The sequence below is a fragment of the Diprion similis genome, chromosome 14 (assembly GCF_021155765.1).
Source record: "Diprion similis isolate iyDipSimi1 chromosome 14, iyDipSimi1.1, whole genome shotgun sequence".
Lineage (NCBI taxonomy): Eukaryota > Metazoa > Arthropoda > Insecta > Hymenoptera > Diprionidae > Diprion > Diprion similis.
In genome coordinates this window covers 11,794,004-11,808,842 of record NC_060118.1, presented here as the reverse complement: position 1 = coordinate 11,808,842, position 14,839 = coordinate 11,794,004, and the positions used below count along the sequence as shown (strand labels likewise).

At 36.6% G+C, this 14,839-nt stretch overlaps 1 protein-coding gene across 4 annotated transcripts in view; it reads right to left on the bottom strand.

Moving 5' to 3' along the window:
- Positions 1-2,274: 2,274 nt before the first annotated feature.
- The window catches only part of LOC124414751 (gamma-taxilin), a 37,557-nt gene continuing 24,992 nt past the window's right edge, over positions 2,275-14,839 (bottom strand). The window contains exons 1-6 of one of the 4 annotated variants that reach the window (XM_046895809.1): positions 7,022-7,033; positions 5,454-5,524; positions 4,200-4,853; positions 3,931-4,089; positions 3,038-3,841; positions 2,275-2,885 (exon numbers count right to left, since the gene is read on the bottom strand). In XM_046895809.1, coding sequence (XP_046751765.1) covers positions 2,862-2,885; positions 3,038-3,841; positions 3,931-4,089; positions 4,200-4,853; positions 5,454-5,513 — 1,701 coding nt within the window. In that variant the 5' untranslated portion in view covers positions 5,514-5,524; positions 7,022-7,033 and the 3' untranslated portion in view covers positions 2,275-2,861. Of the gene's footprint in view, positions 2,886-3,037; positions 3,842-3,930; positions 4,090-4,199; positions 4,854-5,453; positions 5,525-5,591; positions 5,629-6,572; positions 6,577-7,021; positions 7,034-14,839 lie in introns of those variants that run through there. The other 3 variants (XM_046895808.1, XM_046895807.1, XM_046895806.1) reach the window with 3 other exon arrangements.

Genomic DNA, 14,839 nt, shown 5'->3' with positions numbered 1-14,839 from the left:
CAGACAGAAAGTGCTTTTAAATAAAAAATTATGCGTCCCATACGTCAAGATTTCGATGATTTTGAGGCAGAGAGCAAGATTGTTCTGTCCAATGCTTAAACTCTGAGAGTTGAGCAATCGTGTATGTATAATTTATTCTGTCGAAACTCTATAGACCGTACAAGAAATGAAATCGTTTATGGTCGAGGAAACGGCTGCAAATAGCGAGCTCGCGGCTCGCGTTTGGAATATCAAATTCTCCCATTTTCGATACTCTCATCTCGTCGCGTAAATGCGTAGGTATTATTTACTCAATGCTCACCTGCATGATACGTCCTTCCGAAAATCTAGGCTAATGTAAATCGTTTTCTTCGCAGGTCGCAATAGTTCAACACTTTTTTCCTCAGTTATTATCCTGCGACGCAGTCACACCTCTCTTCTTACGATTTACGTTGGCGGCCTTTTATACATGCGACAATGCGACTTTATTATTGGGAATGTTACTTTGCAATGCGACATCTGGTGGCAGATTATCAAACTAATACAACCAGGCTAACAGCTGATCGTTGATCGTGTTTTTTCGCGTGTGGATGGTAGAACAGGTACATCATTGATCATATTTCATTAATTTATATCACGCGAGTCATTTAAACCCCGAAGAATTACTGTTTGCCTCCATTAAAATCAAAAACTTAGGTTATGTGGTGATGAAATGGCGCCGACACCCAGGCTCTGACGTCACGAGGACATTTTCCGATACTGTATACACTCACGTTTTATTGGCTGTTGTGTCAGACGTCATGAGGCAATCATAAACTCTGCGAACATTCACACGATATTACGTTTTTGTTTTTTTATTTTTTTGCATATCTATATTCGCCAATACAATGCAAAGTCTCGAAAGATTCATGCTCGTTGAATGTACGAATTTTTTAAATCTGCTTTTGGAATCGAATGAAATATTTATGAGGGGAAAATTTTTTCGTATATATATCAGCAAATTTTTTGTGTTTGAAGTAAGTTTAGTTATAGTTTTAAGTTTTGTCTCGTGATAAATTCTGAATAGAAAATCTGCACGCAATGGTCTTTCTTTAGAATGAATTATTCATTAGTTTACATATCGAAATAACCGCGCGTATAGAAAATCTTCAATTACCTTTATCGACGTTACAAAATCTGGTCACATCGTATGTAATAATGAAATTGTGCGTGGTTCGTTGCACTTAAAAATGAAGAAATGACAAGCCCGAGAAATTTATTGTAATTTATAAATTGTACGGTCTGTTCGTTAAGAGTTTACAGAGTTTAGTTGGAAAATTTATTTCGAAATTTTTTGTGAGTAATTTTGAATTTTGGGTCAACCGAGGCATGCAGGTAGAAATGTAACCGAGCCTCTGGGCAGCGGCCAAGGCTGACAAAATGATTTCCATTCACCACCACTTGAGTACTTTTTTGCCTTGAGAGCGTCGGACTCTTACACATGTCGATACTCATGGTCACAGTTTTAATGCAATTTACGTTATGCCAGAGGTAATAAGTACGAGGGTGTAAAGTCGGAACAATCGTGCGCCCCAAACTTGATATCTTATTTCTTGTGGATCAGATCTGTAAAAGATTTTTAATATAAAATATAACGGTCCAGTCAAGAGATATAAATTTTTCAGATAAGGGTCAAGTTTTTACAGGCCATGCACTTGGGTCGTTGCCTTTTTATGCTAATCGACACCGATAAAAATTGGAATCCGGTTTTCGACACAAGTCAATCGAACGATTCGACGCAAACGGTTTCTGCCTTCATCTTTTCCCCGTCATATTATTGGTGTGCGAGAAAAAAAATATCAATTTCATACTCCCCGAATTACGGCCCTGAGAGAAAGAGCCGAATAACAAGTGGGATTAGCAATCGATGCAGAATCACATTTCCAATAAGAGAGCTGGAGAAACCCAGAGACGTTATTCAGTGTGACACATCGTTGTCTTATTGGAAAGAAAAAAAGAGTATAAAAAACGCAAAGAGAAAAGGAAAAAAAAACAGAAACCCGGAGACTGTGCAATTATGCAATTGTGAGGTTTTTTTGTCTGATGTGTGTCTCGTCTTACCGCCCCGTGACAATTACGTCACAATATGACAATTACACCTTGAATGTTGCAAAAGTAAGAACTTCATTTAGAGACGGAATTTTTACAAAACTTTTTCTTTCTTCGCTTATTTTCTTATTTTAACAGATTGGCACGCTAGCACCTGATGTAATAATAGCTCTGTGACGTTTCCAATACAAATACGAAAGAGATATAAAGATTTTACGAGGGTTTCTATTTACACCGTTGCGACGAGTAAGAGTTGTTACAACGATTTTACAGCGATGAAAACGGGGTTTCATCGGAAACTGAGGAATTTCGCTAGTTGATCAGGTTTCAGCGACGTTTCGGAATCGATTAACTCGAACTAACAAGTCGTAAGAAAAGTTATTTCCTTTGTTTTTTGTTGTTTTTTTTTTCTCTCATACTCTTTTCTTCGTATATATATAAAAGGCTAAGGTGCCTAGGTGTACCTAATTTACAAATTGAAATATTATTACATATAAGTCTGGTAGAGCATGATTATTCGAAGGCACAAAAATCATTCGTTAATAACTACGTGTTGTATATAATTATTTTAAATAAATATCTGCTCCATGTTTGTAATGTAGGTACTATATGCATACTACGTGTCGTATAAAGAAAGTGAATATTTCGTGATAATTTACGTATTGTTAATCCGTTTTGATTTTTAAGTCGTGTATTGTCGCTAATAACTATACTTATATACGCGTATAACTATAGGGTAAGTTCTTCTCGTCGATGAGGTTGAAAATAATCGAAATTCCGCGGCTCACCGATGCCTATTTCTTTTTCTTTTTACCGTCCTGAAACAGATTTAAAGAATAAAGAGAAAATCAATCTATTTTACCTTCAATGCAAATACTAAAAGTCTTTATTTTCATACAAACAATTCCTCATTATTTTGACGTTGGTAAGTTTACAACAAAATTGGCAAAGAGTTTTCGACTTTGCGTACCTTTCCTTTCTTCGTTCCTGGGCAGGCAGATTCCGCTGATTTATCTTCGTCCTTTAACGCTGGACAGGAATCTTCAACCGCTGGTTCGACCGGCCCTTCAATACTGGCATTTTTATTCGTTACAGAATCATTTAAAGCTGTCGCTGATTCGTTTTCTCCGTTTATCTCACGAGGCGTTTCAACGCTGATTGTAGAGCCGCCGTTCGTTTCACCATTTTCCACTTTAGATTCGTCTGACTCGATTTCCGCAGGACTCGACGCCGCGACGTTGTTCTCTTTGTTTTTCAACTGTGCCTCGTCGTTTATCTCGGATTTCGACTCCGTCGAATGTTCAACGTTTGTGTTTAATATCACCACTTTTTGTCGTTCATCTGGCTCCTGTTTCTGGCGTTGAGCTTCTTCCTTGTCAGCCTTCTGCAGTTTCTCTTCTTCTTCTTTCTTTATCGCTTCTGCCAGAGAGCCTTGCAGATATACGAGATTCTCTTTCAACTGTTGACAGTCCTTCGATATATCGTCAACCTGCTTTATAGACTTGATGCTCTCCTCGTTCACAGCCTCGTCCGTCGCTTCCGGACCCGCACTCGCAGCGTCTTTTCCCCTCAACTGCGCCAACAGCGAAGCTCTCTCACCCTGGAGAGCTCTGCAAAGCTGCTGGAGCTGCGCCAGCTTTCTACTCGTAGTAGCTAACTCCGCATCCCTTTGCTGCTTGTCTGCTGCCATCTCGAGAAGCGCCGCGTGACTATTTTCCCAGCGCTGTTTCCACGAACTCGTCTCCTTCTCCAGCTTCAATATTTTCTTCGACATCTAGGGATTCAAAGGCAATTCGTAAGGTTCGATTGAGAACAAAGCTTTCACAATTCACGAATTCTCATGACCGCTAAACAAAATCTCACCTTCTCCATTTCGTCTTTGAACCCACCGAAGACTTCGTTACTTTTAGTAAGAGCATTTTGGAACTCGTCGTACTTATCTGTGTACATACTAATCTGCCCTCTAAGGCCGACCTCTGTTGCCTGATGTTCTCGTATCCTGACTTGGTACTCCGTTAGGTTCTGCGATAACAAAATATATAATTAATACTTATTGCAGGAACGAGGTAAAAAAAATCAAAAGTCAAAACATTTATTAAGTAAGTTCGAACAATATTACACGATCTTCTTACCAGTAAAAGCTGTTGCTTTTCTTTGAGAAGTACTTCCTTCTCAGCAGCCATCTCCATTTTAGCCTTGGCTAATTTAGCCTCCGCCAATTGGGCCTCGAGTTTCATCTGCTGTTGCATTTTTTCAACCTGCTGTTCGCGAATTTCGTACTGTTCGCAGACGGACTTAAACTTTTTTGTCATCTCCAAATTGTCTTCGTGTAGTTTTGTGTTCTTCTCATTATTCTGGCTCATCAAGGCAGTTATCTCCGACAATGTGCTCTGAAATTTGGCAGATACTTCTTTTCGCTTTTCTTCCTCCTCCCTGATCTTGAGCAAGCTTTCGTCTTTGACCGCCTTGTTCTGCCTCTGCAATTCTCTGCACAAACTTTCGAGCCTACTTCGAGTCAATATCGCCTTGCTATGCTCGCTCTGAAACTGTTCCTTCTCCCGTTGTATCACCACCACCTTTTTCTCAGCCTGTTTTAACGCCAACTGGAGCTTTCGATTGTCGTCCACAATGTCGGAATACTTTTTACACATCGCCGCCAGTTTTTCCTCTGCCGTATCCAGACTACTCAACGCCTTCAAAACCTGCTCCACACTCTTGTCATCCTTTTTTCTCGCCTTTTCTTCCTTCATATTTTTCCTCTCCTTAGTTTGTTCGATCGTCTTACACTGTAAAGATATTCAAACAGAGCGTGAGACTGGTTTTTGATTCAGCTCGATTTGGAGAGAGATAGAGAAAGCTAGATTTTATTAGCAAAGAATGTCGTTTGAAAAAAATACGTAAATGCTTTGGGCGCCGGACTTAACAGAGCTTTTTCGGTCATCCCTTTGGACATAATTTTGAAATGGCATGTACGACAAGCATACCGAATTCAATATAGCAAGTTTGTTGCAGCTTTTCTCTTCTCATCGTTGTTAAAAAAAATAGTCAGATATGGAGTTTAAAATCTTCAAGACAGTTCTGGACTTTTTTACCTAACATATTAAATTCCCAAAGGTTATCCTGATTTCAGAGTGTTTGACAAAAGCTTAACACTGTGAATTCAATCTCCGAAAAACGATGAAGGATAGCAATGAGAGGCAAAATTTTTCAACAAGATGAAATTCAGAAATATCGAGGGGAATTTGATCGGAGAAGAATTTGCGATTGACGAATGATTATTCGGTTTGGTAAACGGGACGTATAAACAACGTCTTCGGTTTTAGGTTATACCATTTCTAGGTTGGGATAATTAAGTGGGTGAAAATGAAGCTGGTGAAATGACTTACTGCTTCGTTATCTTTCTTGGCAACCTCGGGGGTCTCGTTTTCAGTTATCTTGTTATCCATTATCCAAACATCTGTGAACAACGTGACTCAGTTTTAGTCTGTTGAAAATCGTTAACGTAAAATCAGACAATTAGTCGCATTCGCAGAGTTTAAGGGCAGCCCGATTTTAACGATCAAACATCTGAACGTATACGGCAAAATCGTTCCTGCCGCCGCCACCGTGAAAACAAACGACGTCACAGCCGGCGATCGACTCTCGAACGAATTCGATATTCGAGAATCGAAAGTCGATGTATCGATATATCGATGCGTTGGAATCTGCGCGAGGCGGGAATTTCGAATCCTCTTAAACTTGTGCACTAGAAAAGCGAGAGAAAAACTATATTTCAAGATAAAAAAAAAACACCCAGCGGTGTTGAAAAATTGTAAAAAAAATTTACGGTGGTAATAATCAATCATTGTTGAAATTATTAGTCAAAATACAATGAAGCCTTCGGCAATTTTTCCGACATTTACGTGATCTTTACCAAGTGAAACATCGGTCAGAGTTTTACATTATTTAGCTTGAAAATTACATCATACGGATTAAATATTGGCTTTCAAATCAAGCCTTCGTTTATGTACAATTTTCGTAATCGTAATCACGATTCACGGAAACCTATATCATAGATTTTTTTTGTAGCAAAATTCTTCGTACGCTTGCTTATCGTTGCTGGGATTTCCGTAAATAATAAACTCGGGAAATTTTCTAGAGCCGAGGTTAAAGATGATGTTTTATTGAGGGCAATCTGAGGAAAAGATAACGAATTAAACTACTTATTATGTGAAACAATAATTGTTCTTCGAAACATGATTAAAGGACTGTAAACGATTTATGATATATAAATGAGAATAATATGAAAAAGAGAAATGAGAATTAAGCATGTCCTAATCTTCGAGTGTTAGCCTTAGTGAAAATAATTTCTACGATTTTCTAAGAATTTTTATTTTATGAAATCGGGACATTCGTACAATTTTGTAGAAAAAATTGTTTTCGTACAAAATTGCAAATATTTATAGTTTCTCGTAACAACTTATAGATTTTCATGAAAATTTGTATTTTTTGAGTAAAAAATCCACAAGATATTGAAATTTTTAACAATGATTAAGAATTCTTTACGAAAAACTATGCGTATCAACAACGTTGTAACAATTTCTGTAAAAATTCATACTAGTAGAAATTGTCACCAGTTCTAGGAGTTCAATATAATTCGAGAAAAAACTCTGATCCAGATTCAGCTCCCCATATTGCAACACTAAAGCAATGATTATAATAAACATTCAACGATAAGCAATACTTTGTAGTTCGAAGAATTAACGGTCATAAAAATGATGAAATGATATAAGCATTCGTTAAATTTTTATCTAACGTTAGTAAATTAATTGTCAATTTTGCAAAACCTTAAAACTTGATTTCTTGATCGTATTTAAGAATTCCGTCTCATGTCTCTTCGTGAGAATTTTTTTAAAAAGTAAATCTTTTTCTATCTTTCTTTCTTTCTTATCTATTGAAATATGTTAAACAAAACCATATTAATAGAACATGCACGCTGGTATTCCAGCCGATTAATATACGTACAAAAGATCGATATTTAAATTCGTCCCATATACAATCGTCGATTATTTTTATCAAATTCCGCATACACTTGTTAGTCGTAGGTATGATCAAAAAAAAAAAAAAGAAAAAGAATTTATCAAAAAATCAGCAGTCGTCACGCGAATCGCTGCTGGGTGCCGATTTATTGAGTATAAATAATTTATTGAAAAATTTACGTGGTGCGCGATAGAATTATAATTAAAGCGTGGTACTGCATGGAATCATTCGATCAATTATGTCGGCAGCATTTGTTGTAATTCACAGTATATAAGATGTATTTTAATTTTATTGTAACTCGTCACCGAACCGAACTATAACGATGAACAGCGAGAAGATGTTCGTTAAATCACGATCACGGTATTACAGTGATACAATTAAGCATACGTCGCAGATGAAACTAAAATGGAGGAAGGAAAGTGGTGGAAAAGCACGTTTGCCACTGTAGTAACGCCGGCGATCGTTGTTATACATACGATCCGCTGCAGAGGTGGAGGCCAAAGACAGTGGTTTATTTTCGGTATATTTCTAAACTTAGAATCGTAGAAGCTGAAACCCTGCAGTGAGTCTGTATGAGTTAGTCGACTCGATCTCACGGGCGAAAACGATACACACACGTATTTACGCACACAAATGAAGGATAGTCATCACCTAAGAGCAGTGCATCACCCCCTTATAATCGTAGCTCGATTATTTAGGTGTAAGAAAAAAATGTAAAAAATCCTCTTCGATATTATAAGAATAATAATTATGTTCTATTATAAGACATTGTGTTCTGCTATGTCTGTAAAGAATACGTATCGCTGACATTTTATTTTTTACAGGCTTAAAAAAAAAATCAGGGAAATTTGCAGGTTTTTAAAAATGATGAATCGATTTTTTTCATAGAAAATCAGGGTTGAGATTTTGGGTGATCATACGTTATTGGAATGAGTCAATTTTAGAACAAATATTTTATACTTTGGTTTTGAGCTCGCTGAATACAAAGCTGAAAACAGATTTCAAAAATTCAAGATTTCGGAAATTTCAAATTTAATTTAATACGGTGAAAAACTCGATGCAGGGATTTTCTGGGTCGTTGATTGGACTCAGCGTATTGAATTTTCGATATCTGATTTCAGATTCGTAAACGATGACCTCAAAAATTCGTGATTTATTTGAGAACTCCTCGAATATGATTTTGAAAATCGGTATTGATTACAGGAAGAATAAAAATAATATATTGTTACTAAAATTAGTTGACACATGATTAGCATATTATAATTTGATTGGTATTCAATATCCCGTACGATTGAGATATTGAAATGTATTTCGTCATTGTTTGCATCGTCGGCAATTGTATGTTTATAACGTACCCATAAAAGACGACCGATCAAGAATACTTGTATTATTTATTATTATTTATTACATAAATAAATCATCTTTAATTTTTGTTCCTCCGCACATCGAAAGCTGTGTACATAAGTTAATTCCGTTGTCCAGAGTTTTATAAATAATCTATAATTGACAGAGATAATAATTTCCAAAGTACATAAAAAACTTATCGAATAAACCTTCTCTGTTACAAATTGTCTTTTAATTTTCCACGATTATTCACACAAATAATCGATCTACTTTCCGCATTAATGAGAAGAAAATTGCAGCAAACAATTAAAGCTGCGGTTTAACATTTAGAAATAAAAATAGTACAGCATAAACTGCGGTAAAACGATCACGACTGAGAATGAAACTTGTGGTTTCTCGTTCATCCCACGTTGGGTGGGTACACAGGGGTCAACAACTTCGAAAAGAGCTCGTAACTATATACGATTTCAAGTCTCGTCAACGTTACGATCGCCGATCATTCATGCCATAATTACAAAGGACACTAAATATTTTGATACAGGATTGAATTCGCGGTATGAATCCAAATGGCATTGGATGTACATGGATCCAAGACCCGACTGATCTACAGTGCTGATCGTAGTCAAGTAAGTAGTCCATTAATTATACTGAAGTAAGATTTATCGTCACGGTGGATCGTTTATAGTCAGTGAATATTGAAAATACAGGTAAACGTTATAAAATATTTTTATATATAAATAACTGAGTGCTGTAAAATCGATTGAATGAAATGTTTAAAAATTTGCGAATGGAGGATGCATTCCTGACGACATAAATTATTCGATGCATGGGTGAAGAAATGAAAGAAAATAAAAACAAATAAGGCGCGTCGAAAATCATTAAAACGCAAATAAACCAATCGACAGTCAATCGTAGAATTAACATTACAGATTTAACGCGAGGGATCGGGGCGCCTTATAAATTTTTATAAGCGTCGCGACGGCGCGTAGAAACCCCGACGATCACTGCATGCACGTGTATCTATATGTATGGTATTCTATTGTATATAATAATCATTTATAGATACCATACACCAAAGTCAAATATACGTACCTACGCATAAACGCGAGTCTTTTATACCATTCCGCGAACTGATAGTAAGAGTAAAATAAGGCGCGAACATTCTGCAAATTTCAAACACGTTCATTACAATTCATCGCGTTAGCTGCAGGCGAAGATGAATAAATAAGAGGGGGTGAAGAATTTATTTATTTTACATGTGCGGTGATCGAGGACTGACGGGAATAATTCGAATCTGTTTCGTTAGTTTTCTTATCCTAAGTAAAAAAATTTTCATCGGTTAGATAAGAGTGAAACTAATTTTAAATTTTTACCCAGACCTATAACTGTGGTTGTAAAAAAATTATTGGAAAAAAAAGACAAAATTATTATCGTTTCTAACAACTGTGTGCACTTTAGGGTGCTGCCGAATTTTTGCAAATAATTAGAAAACAATTACCTAATTTTTTCAGATTTTTACCTCAACTCGAGGATAGTCCGGTTTGTGGTCGAAGTTTCTTATGGAAATAAAATGGGAAAAACTTTTTTTCTCACCATATATTTTATTGTAAAAGTAATAATGTTGAAAAAAATTTGTAACCGTGAGGTTTTAGTCGACATTAGTGCTACTGTCTGGGAAAAAATTCACATAATTGTATCGCGCAATATCGACGAATTGCACAACCTCGAAATCTGACTTTTTTTTATTTAGAGGAAGTGCAATTCGTCTAGATTTTCTGGTATCGTGATGTAAATTTTTTTACAGATAGTAGCACTAATGCCCACTAAAACCTCGAGGTTACAAATTTTTTTAAATATTATTACTCTTGCAACAAAATCTTTACCGAGGAAACAAGTTTTTCTATCCCAGATCTGAGATAGAAATCTGAAAAAATTAGACAATTGTTTTCAAATTATTTGAAGTTGATTTGGGGGGTAGGGCGGCAAAAATTCTTTCACACCCTAAATAAGGAACACCTTAATGCACGTGAGTAAGGGGAAGTTTGAATTTCTTTCGATGGCGTACACAGATCGATGTCCTGGGTGGAAAGAGGACAAGAAAAATCGCTAAGAAAAACACACCCCATCGACCATTCAACCGTGTTTTCTACCCCCGTGAAAGAGAACCTTGACCTAACGCGAATCTTGAGACGACTTTGATCCGTGCAGGGTTTTGCTCTCGAGAGCGAAATGGACCAAGTCAAAGTGCAGGCGCACCCCAATTTTTGAGCTCCGGAGCCTTGACTCAGATGCGACGAGTTGCCCTGGAAAAACAAAAAACGAAGATGCCACTTCGGTGAAAGGCCGGATTCAGGTTATTTCTTCGCGTAGTTCCGAAGAAAACAGTCTGAAGTGACTAACGAGGTCTGAAAATTTTTCGATCGCGAAAGTTCATCACGCTGCTATAAGAGTAAATAGAACGTGAAGGCGATAAATCGATTGATGAAGACCTATCAGACTGATTTTATTTTTCTTCTTTCACCGACTAGCTAGCAACCGATATTTTCAAGTGGCTCAATCTCGGACTGCTGAACAGACGCTGCGAGAGATTCTTGCCTCTAGGAGTCTGGAAGTTCGGGCTGGGGTTGAAACATAATAACAACAAGTTATTGTCTGCCATTTTGGAACGCGCGTGCGATCCAAATATGCGCTATGTTATAATTATTATACACCCAATGCGGAAATAACAAATTGAAGCGTCAGTATAATAATTAAGGTCATCATTCAAACACCGGCCTGAATGACTAACGGCGTCGAGACTTCTTCGTCAGCTTCTCTCAGGATATCTTTTCATCGTGTTCATTTTTATATGTTTTTAGAGTTCATCGCGAATATCGTAGAGATATAGCCGAGGAAAAGTGCAAAAATCAGAACATGACCCGAGTATGTAGGCAAGGAGAGTTTTCGATACAGATTCCGTTACCGACACTTTACCTACAATTAGCCAAGACACAAACCATTTTCTAGAATGTGCGATCTTATCAATTTTTCCGTCGTTACAATTTTCCAAGATCATAGCTTGTCTGATAAACGACGGATTCTAGGAAAGGCTTTGTGTCTTGGCTAATTGTAGGTAAAGTGTCGGTAACGGAATCTGTATTCATAACTCTCCTTGCCAATGACGTATCTTAAGATAACTTCGTCAAAATTTTTCTCATTCCATGGCGCATATGACTGTAATAATTCTAGTCTGAAAAAACTGCGCATTAATTACAATCATCTAAATAATTATGCGACTAATTTCCGGAGTGAGATGAAAACGAAGGTGAACTTTTTTCGTCGGTTTTTATAGTCTTAGGTGGTAGGTATGTGTAATAATACTTGAAAGAACGCTATTTCAGTCAGTCAACGACTCTTCATAATGGATACACTCATCGCGCGTCATGCAGCCAATATTATCGAAGTCGAACGAGCGCCTTAAAAATGGTCGGCCTACATTTTACACGTGCGGAATTTCTTCGCTGCAAGAGCTCATCGTCCCTTCTTTTTCCCCTATGCTCGTAATTTGTAAATATTGACCAGATTCGAATATGGAATTTTAATAAGCGCCAGAAACACGCACCTATAATCACAATAATAACGATTACGACCATGCGTGCAGTTTAAAAAAAAAAGCACAAGACATAGACAAAATTTGATGCAACGGAATACGAGGTTCAAAAAAGTTTCCGCTGCGTATAATTGAGTTTTTGAAAAATTCGTATTTACCAATTTTTACCGCCAAAAAATTTCGCAGGACGTTGAGGTTATGATTCTTCGAAAACGTTTCTCACGCTCAATTTTGCCTGAAACAATTTCTTGGCAGTCGCTTCTCGATATTTGCAAATCATTTGAAATTCCTGTGCCTGTAAATTTCGTGCCGTGTTTTTAAACATATCCTTGCCGATTTCGAATGGAAAACAGCCTCCGAGAGCGCGTGACTTCCATGTATTCTAACCATATTTGCATTCCGAATTTCGGATCAACAATTCGTCGAATTGTACTGCTACTCTGAGAAATTTAACCCTATAAGCGGGATAACAAAATTTCATTTATACGATCTACAAGAAACTACACGCTTTTCGAAATGTCTCGAATCGGCCGCCATATTGCAGCATGTAAATTGTCATCAGCCAGTCGATTTCTGCCGTTAAGCGATCAATCCCGATAGTCTGCACTTTACGTTTAGTTGCCTCGTCGGTATTTGACAGGAAATTCTCAGCAATCAGACGTATTGGAATAACATATGCATGTCTAATTACACGGATGTCTTAAGGCCTGCATCCATCCGAAATCCCCGATAAGCCATAATTCTCTTCTGTGTTTTTCCATTTACGTGTACTCTGTCGAAACCAGTTTATAAGATAATAAATCCTTAACTGTACAACCCTGTAGTTTAAGCAACTTAATTGAGAACACAAAGTTGAAGGGGGTTTTTCACAACATTTCCTTATTTTCAATCATATTTTGTTTTTTCAAAAAAGGTATCTTTCCAACTGCTTGCGTTGCTCCGCACTGCAAGTTTTCTAATAAACTCCAGCAACAAATTCAACGTCAAATTTACGATTGATGAATAAAATAAACTCAAGGACGAGGATAAACGTTTACAGTATTATTTGTCTAAAAAATATAAAAATTAATTTAACCAAAAAGAAAAAAAACTAATGCCAATACAGCTTAATAGAATTATAAGGCGGTTTTATCTGTGATTACATAATTGATTGTAAATTCATTCTGTGTAATATACCTAAGCTGTAGCTAGACAGTCAATTATGTAATATTACAGTACTGTTAAAATATCAGTCACGTATCGTGACGGATATCCAATTATAGATTTGCGGATAATTCAAGTATAAATAAATCTTACAGGCATGAATTAGGGAAATACTATACAGTTATACATATATATGTATATATATATATATATATAAGATAAACATTTTTACCGATTAGCGGACTTCCAGAATGGGAAAAATTTATTTAAATTAAATTTTTTCTCTTTCTTCTTCACCAAGGGATCAAGAAACATTCAAATTTTACAATTCTTTGTAAGAATTTTCATAAACAAGTGTATTAACCTGCAAATCGTCCGATGAACTTTACATTATAAAATAAATTAAAAATCATGCTATTCTAGCGTGTAATTAATGTGATTGTCAATTTGCAATGTGACATCTGGTGGGAAAAAATCAAACTAATGAAACCAGGCTGTCAGTTAAGCGTTGACCGTATTTTTTCGCGTTTATGATTATATTTAATCAATTTATGTGACATGAGTAATTTGAAAACCAAAGTATTATGATTTGCCTCCATTAAAATTAAAAACTTAGGTTATGTGGTAACAAAATGGCGCCGATAACCAAGCTCTGACGTCGTGAGGACATTTTGTAATACCGATCTTCAAATTATATCTAGAAGATATCCATTGATATAAAAAACTCAGGTTACGTGGTGACAAAATGGCGCTGAAAACTAAGGTTCTGACGTGATGAGGACATTTTGTAATACCGATAGTTTCTCGCCCTCTTTTTCCCTAACGATCCTTGCAACGTGTCATTAGACATGAAACTTTCGGCCCCTTCGAAGCTGAGCCACAGCAATAATTAGACGAAATTTAACTCGATGATTAGAAAAAGCATATCTAAGTCAGTCCCAAGACCGAATGCGCCGCTCGATTGCGCGACTCGGGTATAATGGATGGATGCTTGTTTCCTCGTTCGTTGCTCTCCTCTCCTCTCCTCTGCATTCCACGGACGAAATCTTTCTCTCTTTCTCTCTCTCCCTCTCTTTAGTAGTAAACAAAACTCGGTGTTCCCGCGTGGCTTGAATCAGTGAGGCGGCAACAGCGGGCCAACAATCATTTGGCGGTAAAGTGTGTGTCGCAGTCCTATCGAAGTTATACCATAATTCGATAACAACGATATACAAGCATCCTGAGAGATTTTTTGACAATTTTTTTCCCCCTCAAAATTTTTAAAAACTATAAAGAAAAAAGAAATTAACACGGTAGCAGCAGAAATTAACAATCTTGAGTAGAAATCCCGTATATCGTGCATATGCATGTAATACATAATACATAAAGTGAGGAAGCTCGTCAGGAACGAACGAAACTTTATTCTACGTAAATATAAAAAAAAAAAAAAAAAGAAAGAAAAACGAAAACAAAAAGAGAACCACACTTAGACAAATTGTGGGTGCATATATTGTTTATCCACGTACAAAGACGACGTCGAGGAAAATCCGAAGAACGAGAAACATTTTTCAATTTTCGAACAGACTTTTGTAGAAAAAAAAAACATATATATATACATATATATATATGTATATATAGTTTGCCAGTGAAAAGATATAATTATACAATTGAGTGTAAAAGCGAAAGAAAGTAAGAAAT